General features: G+C 43.8%; 1 protein-coding gene across 6 annotated transcripts in view; it reads right to left on the bottom strand.

Annotated features, from left to right (window-relative positions):
• Positions 1 to 2,235: 2,235 nt before the first annotated feature.
• Positions 2,236 to 19,353, bottom strand: part of SBF1 (SET binding factor 1) — a 119,752-nt gene continuing 102,634 nt past the window's right edge. For all 6 annotated transcript variants that reach the window (XM_044279916.1, XM_044279918.1, XM_044279920.1 and 3 more), the window contains 7 exons: positions 17,595 to 17,725; positions 17,285 to 17,512; positions 15,298 to 15,405; positions 14,896 to 15,110; positions 6,894 to 6,981; positions 6,683 to 6,814; positions 2,236 to 5,189 (listed from right to left, as the gene is read on the bottom strand). In XM_044279916.1, the coding sequence (XP_044135851.1) occupies positions 5,091 to 5,189; positions 6,683 to 6,814; positions 6,894 to 6,981; positions 14,896 to 15,110; positions 15,298 to 15,405; positions 17,285 to 17,512; positions 17,595 to 17,725 (1,001 nt within the window). In that variant the 3' untranslated portion in view covers positions 2,236 to 5,090. The remainder of the gene's footprint in view (positions 5,190 to 6,682; positions 6,815 to 6,893; positions 6,982 to 14,895; positions 15,111 to 15,297; positions 15,406 to 17,284; positions 17,513 to 17,594; positions 17,726 to 19,353) is intronic.

The following is a 19,353-nucleotide window of genomic DNA, read 5'->3' as shown; positions in this document are numbered from 1 at the left end:
AAAAGCCTCAGGAATCTTTTGCAGGTGTTTAGAGTTAATTAGTTGATTCAGATGATTAGGTTAATAGCTCGTTTAGAGAACCTTTTCATGATATGCAAATTTTTTTAGATTGAAATTTTGGGTTTTCATGAGCTGTATGCCAAAATCATCAATATTAAAACAATAAAAGGCTTGAACTACTTCAGTTGTGTGTAATGAATCTAAAATATATGAAAGTCTAATGTTTATCAGTACATTACAGAAAATAATGAACTTTATCACAATATGCTAATTTTTTTAGAAGGACCTGTATTATATATTTTTTTACATAGTGTGAGACTTTTTTTTTTTTTATACAAGGTGGACATATAGGCTTCAGATGGGAAGCAGGCAGCATTCTTTTACAGATAGAACACTCTTTACTGTGTTTTTTTTTTTTTTTTTGGAATTCTAGGCACCTATAATTAATAGCCTCAGAAATGCAAGAGAAATAAAGGAATTAACTCACATTCTTGGTAACTGTCCCCCGACTCCTCAAGCCAAAGTACTGGGCTTGATGGTCGAGAGGGTTCAATGGGGTCGGCGTGTACTGCATCTCCTGTCTCAGACACCTCAGTAGGAGGAATCCTGCACAGCACTGTGTGGAATAAACTTGGCTGGCTGCTGTCCTCCACTGCCAATTAATATCCACCACGCCAGGCATTCTCCCCTGCCGAAGAATAGCCCAGCACACATGCTTCCCCAATTTGATCCGGCATGGGACCGCGTGGTCAACATCATGACGCCAATCCGAATTTGCTACTGCCCATGCCCACTCCCTGCGCGAGGATGCCGTGGCCATCTTTGATGATCCCCTGCGCTATGATCAAACCGGAGCCACCTGGCACGACATAGTCGGCTCCTAACATAGGGGGAATCTAGGAGGAGAGGTGGAGGAACAGCAGGCTCAACAAGAGGCTCCAAAAAGAGATTTACGCCTCCATAGGAAAGGTCATCCATGGGCTATAGCCTTGACCCTTCACAGCCATCCTTGGTGTGAACTTCTTCAAGAGGTAGGTTCCCCAGGACCTCCTATGCAGAGGACAGGAAACCTGAACTGAGGTGTGAACTTTTGTTTATATCAGGTTTCCTGTCCTGGATGGGAGGTCTATCACGCATGAGTGAGGAGAAAAACTAATTTCTGTACATTAAATTCTTCAAGTCCAGGAGAAACGCCTAATTAGCACAAATACTATTCATCATTTATTTCATTTTATACATCATCAACATTCTATTTCTTTGATTCTAGCTGTCCTTTATCATGGTTTCTGAGTGTCTATGGCTATCAAGGAATTATTGGTGCAAGAAGAAACTGTCTGCGACAGCAATAAAATCCCTCCAAGCCATAAAACAAATAGGTGACATACACTTCTGACTTAAACCTAACTACAGCCTCTTATGGCGATACATTACACACAGGTCCTAACGACCCCCACAGTTAATTTGCATATTACCGTTTCCTAAGGAGCTTTGCACTTTGGATTGCTGTGTTGAGACTCTTACATGAGGCTCTGCAGTTTTTTGTAGCTGGCCTCCCCAAGATTAGCTATTGTTTTATTTGAATAATTAAAACATGGATGGATTTTAACAGCATTTCTGTTGTGAACGTTAGAAGACTATGTATATGAGTGCTCATGGCTATCACAGTTATGATGTAAGCCTATGCTCAGAAGGCCATGAAATACCTAGTTCAGGAGAACTGAACTATGAGACAGTGGTCCCAGCTGTCTTGACTAATTCTGACCAGGCCAACTTGGGGGGGATCAGAGTTATCGAAGCTGCATGACCACGTGTAATGCGGTGTGTGCCAGCCGGGCCCGTGTTGCAGACCGCAAATTACTTGAATGGGGTCCGCAATCTGTGCCACAAAAAAAGTAGCACATGCACTACTTTTTTGCGGTGTGGAGGCATGGACAGAAACCCCACGGAAGCACTCCGTAGTGCTTCCATGGGGTTCCTTGCCTCCGTTCTGCAACGACCTTCCGGATTGCGGATCTATTCAAGTGAAGGGGTCCGCATCTGTAATGCAGGTGTTTGCGGCCCGCAATACGTCCACTGTTGGGCAATGGCCATGTGCATGAGGCCTAAGACAGGTGTTCCTCTCTCCATGGGTGTCCAGTCACTCTTTTGGAGCCATAGCAGCATGCTAAGAGTGAAAAGTGTGCTGGTCTCCTGCAGCAAGGCATCCTCAGTTAGTCAGGAACAAATGTCACATCATTTTAAACAGTTGTTAGTTTCATTTATTTGTCTGGATATATTCCTGTTTCCATATATCTAGGCACAACCCAAGAACTGTATGTTTGACACAATGTACAAGAACTGATGTATTCTACAAAAACAGGGAAGTTCAGCCTGAGAATTGTATTATGTACAAAGCATTCATCAATTAAAATGGCCACGGTTACTGAGCAGTTTAAGCTTCTTTTACTCAGAGACATGAAGGAATGTGATGACCATTAACCCTTTCACTGCAAAAACAGGCTTAAGGAAGTTCTCTTAAGTGTCATGGAAGTAATTTTAGAGATAATACTGGCACATGCTGCTTGATCTGTAACAAAACTACTCATGTAATACTATTCAGTGATGGAACCTTTTTAGGTGAGAGGGACTAAGACATAAAGACAGCTAAGGGGCATTGTATAGAAACTTAGGGAATTGGCATTTATCACACTATTTTTCATACATCTTCTAGACAGCTTAATGATATTCAAGCCCTAAACTTAATAGGCATAGGTATTTACATTGCACGGAGATGACCATTATTGCTGGAGCAGAAAAGTCATCTAGAAAAATAGTTCACTGGTCAAAATTGGCTTAAGACACAGATGTACAGTACTAAAGGGGCCCACACACCTTCAAAAGCTGCCAGCTGACGCCTATCCTCCTGGACCCCACCCCATTGACACATACATACGGTTTGGCCAAGAGAGATGCCCCTAGCTGCGACATTTCCTCAGATAACAAAAGTGATTATTCTCTCAATCAGCATAATCTGTCAGGGGAGGACCAGCCAAAAACAGCAGGTTAGGGAACCATAATCCAAACCTGAATAGTACTTTGAGTGAAAAACTGTTCAAAGACATGGAAAATCAACTGAGAGACGGTCACAGCCATCCCATAGCAATCATTTGTGCACTAACATATTCATGGTGAAATCACTATAAACTGGAGCACAGACAGAACTGGCTTTATGGCTCCATAGTTAAAGTATGTAAAGTCAATCTACAGTGATCAGGTCTAATAAAAATTATTTTAAAAGCCGCACAACATGTATCAAGCAATAGGTTGTCCTTTGAACTATACAACCAGAAGAGGGGGATTAGTGGAATATATTAAAGGGATTCTGTCATCTCCAAATTCAGTTTCAAAGTAAGCATACCGCCATGCAGGGTATGTGTCCCAAAACATGACCATACCTTTCTTGTGAAAATCCGGCTCAGATTTCTATGGGATGAATATTGCTAACAAAATAATGGAGACATTTATATAGGGATGTACAAATAGCAGCATTGGCAAACATCAGCTTCATGTTCAGGACATTCTTATTGTAGAGTTTCTATGGACATGTGCTTTAATGTGGCCATAACGGTACACAGATAAACAGCAACCAACTCCGTAAGACAGTGTGTAAAATGGAGGAATGAGTCCCACATATCCATACATCATTGCTGACATTCAGTCTCCCATAAGCTCTGGCTTATGATAATTGGAACTGGGCATTTGGTGCTAAGTATATAAACAATGTGTAAATAAGATTTTTAATATGAATTCAGTCCCATCTAATGTGCGGCTCTGACTATAATGGGTGAGGCAGAGGTGACCGTGCTGCACAATAAAGAAAATGCATTCCAGCCACCACCTTAACAAATGCTGTTCTGCAGTGGAAGGGTTAAAAATAAATCACCACTTCCTCAAGTTATCACATATCTCCGAAGTCTCTTGTTGTTGTGGACATTCTTCTATATACAATAATATACAATAATAATAATTAAGTGGCGTACAATAATCACAGTTAAAATACCGTTAGCAAATTTTAACAAATTCTCCTGTTACTCCAAATGGTACAGACTATGAGCACAAGGTGCGCTCCTCTCCTCCAAAGTGCACACAGACCAACCAGCTGCTGAAGCCAATTGGTTCCTTATTTCTTGTGTGGTCCAGAATTCCTTGTGGCTCATTGTCAAACGTTTCGGACTGTGTAAATTTATATTACTCAGGAACATTGTTTTTTACAAGGGTCTTCTCCCTTCTCACTACAGTATATACATTGGAGTGTTAAACAAGCAAAATCCTATGACACTGAAGTAGTAGTAGAATCCTTAGTGGTTTTAACCTGCTCTTCTAAATTCTTTAGCCAGAGCCCGTAGTCTGGACATACACCATTGTGGAGCCCACTTACAGCTGAAGCGTATGATAAAATGGCTGTGATGTTTGTAAAACAGGACATTCATGTTTAATGTGAACCATGTTGAAGTTTTCATTATGTAATCTCACTGCTTCAACTCTTACTGTTGGATCTGGTTACTTTCCGCATTCACATCTTTCTAGGACTCATAGGTCCCATTGCCAAGCTCCTCACCTTTATAAAATAATTTAAAATATGACAATTCAACTGAATGACAACTCACAAGTAAGCATTTAAAATACCAAACAGGTGCAAAACCTTCCCAGAGATCAGTTTAGCAGAGCTTCATGAATGACATGAAGCCACCCAGCCACGTAAAAACCTGCCTGCAACTCATGAGGCCGAGTCCACAGCTTCGCTCAAAAACGCCAGATCATAAAATTGTATATGTTCAGCGCAGCTTCTGAAGGTCCACAACTAGTTGTTCTCATTTTCATTGGTTCCCAGTAGGCAGCATGTAGTAGGGTTCACAGACCATAACTGCATAATCAACGAGCATTACTAATCAAAGAAGAACAAAAAGCTAAGGTGCTTTAGCTTCCAGAAAAGTCTGGAAAGAAACAGCTTGTTGTGGGTTTAACAGGATTTAGCTGTAGGCTGCCATGTGGTACCCCCATGTTACAGTTTGTTCAGTGGTGCAGTTTTTTTTAACGCTATCCCTGAAGTTTCATGCGTCAGACAGGCAGCTCTGGATTCGGTCAATCCACTGCTGAGCCTGTGAAGTGTCTTGGGCACAGAAGTTATATACTCGGCGCGTTGTCTTCAGCTGAAAAGGAGAAAAGTTACAAATAGTATGAAGACTTATGTAAGTTGGAATTTGGATAATTTAAAGTGAATGTTCACCTCTGAACACTACTTAATCAACATACAGTAGGTCCAAAATTCTCTGTGCAGTCATTTCAGAATTTATCTTTGCTTCCCTTAACACAGTCTTCGATTTATAGGATAAGTTTCTGACTACCCACAGCCCTACTAAAGGGGGCACACTGCTAAAAGCTGTCTATCATTAACCTCAAGAATAATTTTTTTCTTTGATAAGCTCCCCATAGGGACTGCTGCAGGCAGCCAGAATTTTGCTTTCATAAATCTTTTAGAAACTTATAAAAAAAACTTTTCTAAACTACAAAATTCATTTTTTCCTACTAGATTAGGCTACTTTCATACCTGCGTTTAGGTGCGGATCCGTCTGGTATCTGCACAGACGGATCCGCACCTATAATGCAAACGCTTAGATCTGTTCAGAACGGATCAGTTTGCATTACCATGAACAAAAAAATAAATTGGTTCATGATAATGCAAACGGATCCGTTTTGACTTTACATTGAAAGTCAATGGGGGACGGATCCGTTTGAAAATTGAGCCATATTGTGTCAACTTCAAACGAATCCGTCCCCATTGACTTACATTGTAAGTCTGGACGGATCCGTTTGCCTTCGCACGGCCAGGCGGACACCCGAACGTTCGGGTGTCCGTCTGCTGAGCGGAGGACAAACGGTGCCAGACTGATGCATTCCGAGCAGATCTGCATCCACTCAGAATGCATTAGGGCAGTACGGATCCGTTAGGGGCCGCTTGTGAGAGCCTTCAAACGGAACTCACAAGCAGAGCCCCGAACGCAAGTGTGAAAGTAGCCTAACTTAGAATGTAATTTGTACACTCCCACTTGGTGGTGTACGGATTCCACTTCCTCCTGCCCAGTGCTTACTTGGTACAGGGTTTCCTGCAACAACGTGCTATGCAAAACTTTTAGCGGGGCGAGTGGGTGCAGGCAGGAACTCTGCATAGTACATGATTGCTCCTGCCTGTGCCCACTCTGCTAAAGCCCCTTTAGCAGAGCAGAGCTGGTACAAGCAGGTGCAGTGATGTGTGCTCCTGCCAGTACAGCATTCACTGCAGCCTCTATAACTGCAGTACAGTGGAATCTGTATACCACTAACATATCAGAGGTGTACGAGTTGTCAGGTGTACAGACAACTCTTGGTTAAAAAAAAAAAAAATATATATATATATATATATATATATATGAAGTATTACAAAAATGATGTGGAATTTTTTATAGTTTTTAATAAACTTGTTCTAAATGTTGGGTATACTCTAACACTATAGTTATGTGAAGAAAGCAAGAGGGAATATAGCACCCTGAACCAGGAGAACTGAACGTTGAATCCAATATACTGTATTATAAAAAAATATATATGAACCTGTACTAAAAGTGGACATTTACTTATGTCATGTGAGAGAAAACAAGTCAACACTTACATCAAAAAATGCTCTTTCATCCACATTCTTGGGAGCACCCATTGTTGGTGTACCAGCAGATATGGACTCTACCTCTGCCAGGTCAATCACCCCTTTACATTCAGTGTCAGTACGGCTCTCATAATACCTTAACTAATAAGGAGAATAATTATTTTAAGTAAAGCAAAGTCCAGCCAAATAAAGTCCTTTGATACAGATAAAAACCTGTTACCTGATGCTTAGTCTTGTCCAACACAAACCAGCGAGGTTTCCAGGGTTTCATAAATGCGCCTTTCTTAAACAAAATTCCCTCGTATGATCTGAAACAATATAGTAAAATATGTTCACATCACAGCCTAATTTATGACCAAAAGGTATTAATCAGATCATCCGAGAAGAACAATCTGCATCCACCATATTTGCTAAACCTCAATTCAAGACAAAGATTAAGTCACTGTGGTCATTTTATAAGAAAGTCTGCATGCAACAATATATTGGAAACAATTACATCATTGGTTCACCTTTAAAGATCTTTAGATTTTATTGGGACATGTCAGAAGAGAGGACTGGTGGTGGTCTGCAAATTGGGACCAACAGAGGAAGTAAAGGGCTGTGGCCATATGGCTTAATGTAAGATTTTGCAATCTTTAAAGTATGTGTTCACACTGATATTTATGGAGCGACATGCCCCATAATCTGAATATGGAGATTTCTGAACCCCTTAAACCGAGGGTTCACAATATCAATTAGACTATAACGTACTTTACATGGTATAGTCCCACTTGTTTCCAAGGAAATTACGTCAGAATAAACGTGATACAGAAAAATTGGTGGTCTGGTTAGAAAACCCATTTCAAATATCTTGTAAGGGGTATTCTAAAGTTAATAGGGGAGGGTCTAATTTATAAGGGTTCTCCAGGAATAATTATTTTATATTAAATACTTAAATATTATTTTATTATAAATATATTTCCAAATACCTTTCATTAGTTATAGTGACTTGTTATGTCTGGGGAGCAATCATTAGGAGAAATAAAATGGCTGCCGTCCTATTAGTGCACACAGAACCTGTCCTAATCACACAGGAAGACAAGTAATTTAAGAACACTGAGGTAAAGAGCTGCCTCATCCGCCTCTCTACTCTGCTTGTCAAGGATTATGATCCTGAATACAGTTTAATATGATCTTCAGCTGAATCTCTGTAGGAATGGAGTTCATGAGGAGACATGAAGTACATAGAGGACGAACAGCACAGACTGTGGTAATGGAGACTGCATACAAAAGCTGCTGCTCATTATACTCAATGTTTCAATTTTGAAATAGATTCTGTGTCTCAATATTACTGTGATATGCTTGTTACGGCGCCCCTTGCTGTAGAATTGATCTTATTTTAGAATACCCACTTAACCTAAAAAAAAAAAAAAAAAAATATATATATCAAAGAAAACTTAATCAAAAGATGTAGCAGCAATATTGAGACAGCAATATTGAGAACGCTTCCTAGTCTTCTCACGCTGTGCTGTGACCTGCAAACAGTGTGAGGATGTCGGCGCTCCGTGACTTCGTGCTGTGCAATGTCGGGTCGCAGCACAGTCCAGTAGGAAGAGCACTTGATGTTAGGAGTGGAGGTAGCGCATCTGGAGCAGGAGAGGCAATTTTTATTTTATTTTTTGTCTGAATGGTGGTCATTCACATTGGGGGTCTGATTGGGGGTCATTCACATTGAAGGTCTGAGGTATGGTCTAAATGGGGTCTTTTTCACATGGGGGGGTCTGATCTGAGGTGTGACTGTGGTTCTTATAAACATTGGGGGGTCCGATATGAAGTCTGATTAGGGTCTTATTAACATTGGGGGTCTGATTGGGGCTGTGATCTATGGTCTAATGAAAAATTTGATTTTTTGTACTCACCGTAAAATCCTTTTCTCGTAGTAGGCATTGGGGGACACAGCACCATGTGTATACGTCCAACTACCACTAGGAGGCACTAGACACAAAAAGTGTTGGCTCCTCCCAGGTGGGCTATACCCTCTCCACAGCCTATTCAGTTTGTACCAAAAGCAGTAGGAGAGAGAAGAAAAGCAAGGAACAAACAACTCCCGTACCGGGAAAGATCAAGAGACCAGCCCGGAGAAGCGGAAGTAAAAACATAGGGTGGGATCTGTGTCCCCCAATGCTTACTACGAGAAAAGGATTTTACGGTGAGTACAAAAAATCTAATTTTCTCGTGCATGGCATTGGGGGACACAGCACCATGGAACGCCCCAAAGCAGTCCCTGAGGGTGGGAAAAGAAGAGACACGCCAACGGTTGGGCATACAGGTGCAGGAGAACCATGTGACCCAACAGGAAAAAACACGGAATGGGCAAGAGGTTCCATAACAAGGAAGAAACCAGAAGAAGCAGTGAAGACTGCCAGCACCCCAGGACAAATGCCTGAAAGAAAATCCCAAATGCAAGAAGGTGGCAAAAGGGAACACCGAGCGCAGCCAAGGGCTGGAGAAAAAATTAGGACAGCACCGCGTGTTGGAACTACCCAACGCTCTACATTGTCTCAGACCCAAAAAACCTGTGGCCAACCCCTGACAGGCCAGGGGAGAAAGGAAACGGGGACGCACTGGAAACCAAACGAGTGAGGGAAGCCATAGCAAGGCTCACATGTGAAGGGAGCAGGTCTCCCCTCACCGCAAGGCCAGGCGATGAAGCTAAGCGCCCCATTTAAAGGTGAAAACCCAAGGCTGCTAGAGGAAACCGCCAACCCTTGGAGAAGGAGGGGGTTGTAGGTAAAAGGCCAGGAAAAGAGAACACCTGTGTCCCAAAAACAGGAGACCAAGCACAACCCTCTGAAAACAAGATATCACTGTGAAGCGTAAGACCAGAGGAAACTCCGGGCATGTGAAGTATCATGGGAAAAAGGAACCAGATACAGGCCCAGGCAATCTCAGCAGGGACACACTGGACTGAGAGACATGGGAGTAGGAGAGTACTCCAAACAGCCTAAGGAGGAAAGGTTCCACAACAAGAGGAGGTCCCTCCCGAAGGAGACCATACGGTGGAATTGCAAACCGTAGCACTAAACCACTCAATACCAGGTACTTGACGTGGGAGGATGGGAAAAGAGACACGAATCCCAAGAGGACCTCAAATGAATGGGGACAGGGACTCCAGAAAGGAGTACCCAGTATGGGCTCACAAGGAACCAGGAGCTGAACCACCAGAAGACAACGCAAGCCAGAATATCCAGGAAAGGCGAAATGAAACGACCATAGGGGAAGGGACATTGGCCATGGACAACTAGCCATACCAAGAATAGTGACTAGCAAACTGTATACATTGTCCCAGAGAGGACAAAGTACAGCAGCTCGGGATGTACCACAAAACCGACAGACATCCATATGCATAAGGAATGCAGAAGTCGCCATGAAAAAGTCGGGGGAGCCTACATAGAAATGTAGAAACCAGCTGCGACCGGCATACTGAAAACTCCCAGGGGGGAGAAAGTACCTGACAGGTGCAGACGACGGCAAGGTCCAAGGGGAATGCCCCTCTGTGTCATGTAGTACAACCAAGCAGAAAATACAAGGGAATACCGAGAACACCTGGACCCAGAAGGAACTACGGGACCCTGTCCGATGCCAGAGCAATCAGCTGAAAATTCACCTACCAGACAGGTGTGTGGCGCCCAGTGGTCCTGTCCCTGACCTGTCAGGGAGGACGTCCAGCGACGATAACTGCCGTGGACCCCAGAAGGATTCCGTGTGGCGGAGGACATCCAGCGATGACCGAAAACTGCTGCAGCGGCCGATGCTCACCAGCTACGTGCCCCAACAAGGTAGAAGATCCAGTGGAGATCCCTGTACTTCACCAGGAATGGGCCGCTCTGTAATAGGAAACAACACGAGTACTCCTCTATAACATGGGGTAACGCGGAGCACAGCATACCGTAGTACCTTAAAGGGAACCTGTCACCTGGATTTTGTGTATAGAGCTGAGGACATGGGTTGCTAGATGGCCACTAGCACATCTGCAATACCCAGTCCCCATAGCACTGTGTGCTTTTATTGTGTAAAAAAAACTATTTGAAACATATGCAAATTAACCTGAGATGAGTCCTGTCCCTGACTCATCTCACATACAGGATTCATCGCAGGTTAATTTGCATATGTATCGTTTTTTTTACACACTAAAAGCACAGAGAGCTATGGGGACTGGGTATTACGGATGTGCTAGCGGCCATCTAGCAACCCATGTCCTCAGCTCTATATACAAAATCCAGGTGACAGGTTCCCTTTAAAGAGATGGCAAGAGCAACCCTAGCACAAAGGCCAACAACCACCTGGCCATGGAGTAGGGAGCGTGGTTGTATGTGGACCACCCGCCGGATCAGACAGATCAGCCATATACTGGAGCTACCAGAAGTAGCACTAGACCGATAAGGTGGGGGTTGGGCTGGCCCACCCCTGCCAGATATGGTAACCATGCACCTGCTGAACGAAGGTGGCCTGGTCTAGACAGTGCCTTGAGAGGTACAAGGAGACCAATGAGCACGACAGTAACGGAGTGGCAGATGTATGGAAGAACCAAACGGATGGAACCAACATCCGCAGCACAGATTAGAACCCGGGGGCAGAAAACACCCAGTAATACAGAAACTGTCTGGGCCACAGATAGCACCATAGGGCCCAGCACTTGGGGTACTACAAACACACGCCTAAAATATAGGTAAAGTGGCTGCATGTTGCCGTCTAAGGAGAGTGGAAACATAGCCAGAGCATCTGGGAATGCGACAGCATTTGGAGGGTACAGGTACTCAAACTGTAAAGGAGAAATATGGCTGTGTAGCGCATAGATACGACCAGACAGGTGTAATGGGTACAGCATCTGGAGATGGTAGAGGTACTACATTTAAGATCGAAGCAATGTGGCCGCATGGTGCGCCCTAGAACCAGAGAGGTGCAACAGCAACCGCGTTAACAATGGTACCTATAGGGCCGCACGGTACCACAAAGAACGAGACAGGTGCACACTACAATCAGGTAGGCGCAATGGCAACTGAAACAGGGACGCATAGTACGCCATAGAAGCCAGACAGGTGTAACGGCTGCAGCATCAGAGACGGTTCAGGAACTCTACCTATGAAGGGAGTAAGATGGCTGTTTGGTGCACACTATGATGAGGTAGGTGCAAAGGCCACGGCAATTGGAGGAGGCCTCAATATCTCATCCTGTAAGGGAGAGAAAATGCCACATGGTACACCATAAAGCCAGACAGGAGGAACGGCTACAGCATCCGGAGATGGTGCAGGTACTCTACACCTGTTAAGGGATCAAGATGGCAGTCTGGTGCCACTAGAACCGGACAGGGGCATTTCTATGGCAATTGAAAGTGGCCTCTATATCTCGCCCGTAGGGAGAAAAGTTGCCGCATGGAACACAATAGAGCCCGCTAGGGGTATTGACTACAGCATCGGAGATGGTGTAGGTACTCTACCCATGAAGGGAGCAAAATGGCTGGGAACAGACAGGTGCAATTGCAACGGCAATTGAAAACGGCCTGTACATCTCACCCGGAAGGGAGAAATAGTGCTGTATGGAACACCATAGAGCCAGCCAGGACTAATGGCTTTAGCATCTGGAGTAGGTGTAGATACTCTACCTATGAAAAGGGGCAAGGCGGCTGGAAACAGAATATATAATTGCTCTTTACTCACCAACCTACAGGAGGCGATAGCCTGAGCTAACAGCTTGCCTAGAACAGGAACCCCCTATAATGAGGTAGAGTGGCGAACACCAGCACCAGGATGGGGACCCGGAGGAAACACTCTCAAATGTGTAGAGCATAGCCCCTGGTATAGGGGAACCAGGAAGGCTTGTCAGGGACAGCCAATGGCAGTGGTGCAGGTACCCCCCTGTTAAGGAGAAGGCGGACGTACCAGAGACACCACGAAGGTGACTCAGTATGCTAAACACGGGGACGGCTGCCTTACCCTGTGCGGTTGAATACCTGTGCAGTCAGGGGAGCGCCATCCGAAAATCCACTAGAGGGGATACCAACCCTGGGTAGGAGAGGTTCCTCCGTGCACGTTAGTCTTGACCTCCCAGAGGGCTTCTGTATGGAGGAAGACCGCCTGATGCTCTGTTCCGAGGGAATCGGTGCAGAGGTGTCCCCAGAGGCAACGGATGGGGTGACAGGAAAGGATTCGTCACCAGCCTCAGGCCTGTCCCGGGGAGGATCCGAGGAGGGGTGGGACCCCGCCGAGACCACCCGAGGGTGTACTGTGAACTAACCCCTTGCCGAACCCGGGTGCAAGTACCCCTAAACTGAGCGTGCCCCATCTGCAGGGAGGACCCTGGGAGGGCAGAGGTGGCCACAATTTGGGTAGGTAGCGGTCCAGCGACACCGCCAGGGAAAGTCGGACAAGGTTCCCATGGCTTTGACACGGAGGGAGCCTGTTAATGGGGAATCTACACAAAAAGGATTGTTCTGGGGACACGATGGGATCTGGGAAGAGGTACTGCACACAAGCAGGGACAGGCTGACCGCAAGGCAGCCATCGTAGACAGCGGGGACGCATGTGGCTGGGAGAGGAGATGCTCATAAAGCAGCCAGCAGAGGCCTGTCTTTTCTTGACCCGGATGCCCTGTTCCCTAAAGAGGTGCTGCAGCAGCTTGTTCCCCAAATAGAGGTGGTCAGTGGGGCTGCAGGAGAAATGAAGCAATTGAGGGGAGGGGTTAGCCAACTAAAGTGGAACACGATGGAGCCCCAGCCTGCAGCAGGTATAACGGTGGAGAACACCGAGACCTGCGGAAGAGAGAAAAAAAGAATAAAAAATAAAAACCAGCAGGACCTGCAAAAAAAAGCAGGACAGGTCTGACTCCTACGGCACTAGACTAAAAACTGAATAGCCTCTTGCCTGTGGAGAGGGTATAGCCCACCTGGGAGGAGCCAACACTTTTTGTGTCTAGTGCCTTCTAGTGGTAGTTGGACGTATAGCCATGGTGCTGTGTCCCCCAATGCCATGCACGTGAAAATTCATTTCTATTTTTACTTTCCTTCTCTAAAACCTAGGTGCGTCTTATGGGCAGGTGTCTTATATGGCGAAAAATATGGTAATATTTGAATGAAGTGCATAGGAGCTTAACATTTTCTGCTTGGATGCCCATCAAATTAAAGGGAATCTGTCACCAGTTTTATGCTGCTAGGTTCTAACGGCTCGATTGCATGACAATGAGTCCTATTACTCATGAGCTCCTGGCTCTCCTGCTGCTGATTGATAGTTTTATTTCCTACTGCAATCAGTGGTAAGTGGGCCAGGAGAGCAACAAGCTTCTGAATATCAGGACTCAACGGGATGCACTGGAGCTGTTCATTACAAGATTTTAGCAATACAGCTGTGGCGACTAAACAACATTACTCAGCATTTTGCTAAGGATTATAGTGTCATTGCTTATTTTTTCTACCCAACTGGTGCTCTCTTCCGACATCTCAATCACATTCAGCTAGGTAAACAAAAATACCTTTTTTGTTACCAACAATTTACAAACATTTCAATTTTAACATTAACATAAAATGTCATGTAACTTGGTAATGCAGAGGTGCAGCTAGCTAAAAGTATCCCTAGAGAGAGAAAACATACTAACGGCAGCATAAAGTACAGACAGGTGAGTTGATTTCAGCGGTCTATTATTTATAAGTTAAAAGTAAGTGGTTGCCGAAAACCTACATCAAAAACATTGCAGACTGGGCCTGGAAAAAGAGTCAAATCTACATGAGAAGAGTCCTGGTTATTCATGAATTATTATATGTCACTATTTTATGTTGCCCTCAGTGAAGTCAGCATAAAGTTGATGACAGGTTCCCTTTAACACACTCAAATTCACACTCCAGTGAAAAACTTCCGTTTTATAGAATAGAACCATTGCAGTCTATAGTTCTATTCACAGTTCACACAGCTGATTTGATGGGCCATGAATAACGGACATACAAAAATAGGACACGTCCTATTTTGTCCGTTTTAATAGCCCAACAGCCCTCATACAATTGAAGGCGGACATTTTTCACAAAGGCATCATTGAGAAAGTGGGTGTTAATGAAACATGAATATAGCCTTCGTAAAATAGTAGAGCAAAGGGATTTGTAGTTACTCCACTTTTTCAGCAGACTGCTGTGTGAAACTTTGTTAAAAGCAGGGTTATGCTTTAAGATGCTACAGGAATACACAAAGGTGTACTGTTACCGGTTTTCTCTTTCTGCAGTGTTGAACTGATTATACAAGGTACTAGTGCTGTTTCGTGCTCCAAGTTTCCCGGCACCAGTAGGAGTGCTTGTTGTGCTAGGACCACTCTCCAGGCTCAAATTTAGTGTAGACCCTACACCACTCTCCTGCAGGTAAATGCCCAATGATTGCCGCTGCGAGGATACACTTGATGACATCAGCAAAGCACTGGATTTCTGTAGGATAAAGTTAAACTTTAGATGAAAGGAATTTTATTACATACAAGCAAGTAACCAATTGAATAACTTTAGCTTAGGTCTCTATTATAACAAGCACAAAATAAACTGCATCATACACCCCTAAAGATGACACTTTAATTTGCAGATAAGAGAAAAATAAAATAAAATCATAGTACAGACTCACCCGGCTCTCATGGCGGACCTCTGTCCTGTGGACAGCTTTTACTTTATCCCATGATTCCTTCCATCTTTCAGGAACAGGTCGCAAATCCATCTCTAGATTTTGTAATTCCTATGAAAGTAATGGTAATGTTTTTTTCCTTTGTCTGCTGCACAGATACCATGACCAAAAGACACATATATAAAGGAAACACAAAAGGGGAGATTTATCAAACTGGTGTAAAGTAGAACTGGCTTAGTTGCCCATAGCAACCAATCAGATTCCTCCTTTCATTTGCCAAAGGAGCTGTCAAAAATGAAAGGTGGAATTCTACTTTAGACCAGTTTGATAGATCTCCTCCAAAGTGAATAAAAAAAAAAAAAAGTACAGCATTATGGTTAACCACTGCATTACCATACAATTTTCCATTTTTGTTTTTCACTCCCTGCCTTTAACTGAACTGTAACTTTTATTTTTTCACTCACATAGCCACATGAGCGCTTTTTTTTTTTTACTACTTTCACACTAGCGTTTTGGCTTTCCGTTTGCGAGATCCGTTCAGGGCTCTCGCAAGGGGTCCAAAACGGATCAGTTAGCATTTTAATGCATTCTGAATGGAAAAGGATCCGCTCAGAATGCGTCAGTTTGTATCAGTTTAGTCTCCATTCCGCTTTGGAGACTGACACCAAAACGCTGCCGTGGGTGGCATTGTCATATAGCAGGGTTGCTGTTTGACTCCATGGTCTTGCCACCTACTAGGGCTGTGCCACGTTGTCACCGCACGGTGCTGCGCCTATTTCTCAGAGTGTGTACCGCTCTGAGGAGCGTGCCTTGACGTGGTGAGTGGGCTTATGCCATTTGATCAAAATGTACACTAATGTTCTGTTTTTCTCCCCCTGATATATTTCAGCGTTTTGGTGTTAGTCTGAAGAAACTGAGCCAAATGGATCTGTCTTGGTACACAATGTTTCACTGACACAATCTGGCACAATAGAAAACTGATCCGTCCTCCACTGACTTTCAATGGTGTTCAAGACTGATCCGTCTTGGCTATGTTAAAGATAATACAAACGGATCCGTTCTGAACAGATGCAGACGGTTGTATTATCTGAACGGATCCGTCCATGAATGAGCCGCACAAAACGCGAGTGTGAAAGTAGCCTAAATTGTACTTTGTAATGGAACCACTGAAAATACCAAATGGGAAGAAACTGAAAAACAAAACAATGCTGCCACAGTTTTAAGGGTTTCCTTTTTATGGTTTTTGGTCCCCCCCCCCAAAAAAAAACTGGCCTGTTACCTTCTCCTAGTCAATTACAATGATGCCACATTTATGTAGTTTGTGTTTTAGTACTTAAAAAAAAAAAGTCTAAATAACTGAAAAATATATATATATTTTTTTCATTTGCATTGCCATATTCTGACCCCCATAAGCTAAGCCATTCGCTGTATGGGATACATATTTTTATATTTTAGTAGCATGGGCATTTTTGGATGCAGTGATGCCTATGATGTTTTCATTTTGGGGAAAGGAGAGTGAAGTGATGTGATTTTATTTGATAGGTCTGGCCAAGCGGGGAGGCAGGTTGCAAAACTCCAACCTCCCCCCAGTCCCCCCCCCCCCCCCCCCCCATTCTTGCACAACCCCATTTAAAAGGTACTGAAGACGTCTGGGGGACATTATGGAGATGTCCAGGTACCTTTAAGCCATTTCTCTGCATTCACCCCCGAAACAACTTTCAGCAGATGATTGGCCCGGCTATAATCCTAAATTCTCTCTCAAGGGCTGTTCAAAAGGATACCTACCTTACATCTGGTAAAACTAGAGTATCTGCTTTCTTTTTGGAAAGAGAGCTAACTTTTTTACACCACTCACTCGGGCTATGAAAAGTGAGTGGGAAAGTAGGAATAGTTAGCTGTGATAATGGTGCAATGGTCTTACTTTTAGTCAGTATAAATAAATGTGGGCCAGAATGTTTGTATAAAATAACTGGGTAAATGAAGAATTCACCTCTAACAAGCAGGTGAGGGCATCTGGCTGTATCCGCTGTGGTGCATGATAGGATGGCCAAACAATCTTCCGTTTTGTCTGGGGGGCAGAGCTGTCATTTTTCTCAGGTTCCTCATGCCGGTGTGCCTGAACAAGCTCCCAGTCATAAGAAGGACCTTCACTCAGAGCTTCATGGGTGTAATAATCCCACACACGAAGACCCCATACTGAACTGTATGGGCGCAGCACCTAGAGAGAGGTAACAAAAGAAACACATCTAGTATTGTCCTCAATAACATTATAAAATGCACTGTGCTGTGTTATAACTTACCTCTCCATCCTCAGGGCAAAACATGTAGTTGTAGAACATTGGATTCTTCTTATGTATCCGCTCCATATACTCCCATACAGAGCGGCAGATCTGAGGGCTACGTCGATCTCCCTTTTCCTCATACAGGACCCCTGCAATGAAAATGTGATCAATTAGCTGATATATCAAATATATACAGTACAGACCAAAAGTTTGGACACACCTTCTCATTCAAAGAGTTTTCTTTATTTTCATGACTATAAAAATTGTAGATTCACACTGAAGGCATCAAAACTATGAATTAACACATGTGGAATTATATACATAACAAACAAGTGTGAAACAACTGAAAATATGTCATATTCTTGGTTCTTCAAAGTAGCCACCTTTTGCTTTGATTACTGCTTTGCACACTCTTGGCATTCTCTTGATGAGCTTCAATGAGGTAGTCACTTGAAATGGTTTTCACTTCACAGGTGTGCCCTGTCAGGTTTAATAAGTGGGATTTCTTGCCTTATAAATGGGGTTGGGACCATCCATTGCGTTGTGGAGAAGTCAGGTGGATACACAGCTGATAGTCCTACTGAATAGACTGTTAGAATTTGTATTATGGCAAGAAAAAAGCAGCTAAGTAAAGAAAAACGAGTGGCCATCATTAATTTAAGAAATGAAGGTCAGTCAGTCTGAAAAATTGGGAAAACTTTGAAAGTGTCCCTAAGTGCAGTCACAAAAACCATCAAGCGCTACAAAGAAACTGGCTCACATGCGGACTGCCCCAGGAAAGGAAGACCAAGAGTCACCTCTTCTGCGGAGGATAAGTTCATCCGAGTCACCAGCCTCAGAAATTGCAGGTTAACAGCAGCTCAGATTAGAGACCAGGTCAATGCCACACAGAGTTCTAGCAGCAGACACATCTCTAGAACAACTGTTAAGAGGAGACTGTGTGAATCAGGCCTTCATGGTAGAATATCTGATAGGAAACCACTGCTAAGGACAGGCAACAAGCAGAAGAGACTTGTTTGGGCTAAAGAACACCAGTAATGGACATTAGACCAGTGGAAATCTGTGCTTTGGTCTGATGAGTCCAAATTTGAGATCTTTGGTTCCAACCACCGTGTCTTTGTGCGACGCAGAAAAGGTGAACGGATGGACTCTACATGCCTGGTTCCCACCGTGAAGCATGGAGGAGGAGGTGTGATGGTGTGGGGGTGCTTTGCTGGTGACACTGTTGGGGATTTATTCAAAATTGAAGGCATACTGAACCAGCATGGCTACCACAGCATCTTGCAGCGGCATGCTATTCCATCCGGTTTGCATTTAGTTGGACCATCATTTATTTTTCAACAGGACAATGACCCCAAACACACCTCCAGGCTGTGTAAGGGCTATTTGACCATGAAGGAGAGTGATGGGGTGCTGTGCCAGATGACCTGGCCTCCAAAGTCACCGGACCTGAACCCAATCGAGATGGTTTGGGGTGAGCTGGACCGCAGAGTGAAGGCAAAAGGGCCAACAAGTGCTAAGCATCTCTGGGAACTCCTTCAAGACTGTTGTAAGACCATTTCAAGTGACTACCTCTTGAAGCTCATCAAGAGAATGCCAAGAGTGTGCAAAGCAGTAATCAAAGCAAAAGGTGGCTACTTTGAGGAACCTAGAATATGACATTTTCAGTTGTTTCACACTTTTTTGTTATGTATATAATTCCACATGTGTTAATTTATAGTTTTGATGCCTTCAGTGTGAATCTAAAATTTTCATAGTCATGAAAATAAAGAAAACA

This window comes from Bufo gargarizans, chromosome 2 (genome assembly GCF_014858855.1).
Source record: "Bufo gargarizans isolate SCDJY-AF-19 chromosome 2, ASM1485885v1, whole genome shotgun sequence".
Taxonomy (NCBI): domain Eukaryota; kingdom Metazoa; phylum Chordata; class Amphibia; order Anura; family Bufonidae; genus Bufo; species Bufo gargarizans.
This window is presented reverse-complemented; position numbering and strand designations above follow the sequence as displayed.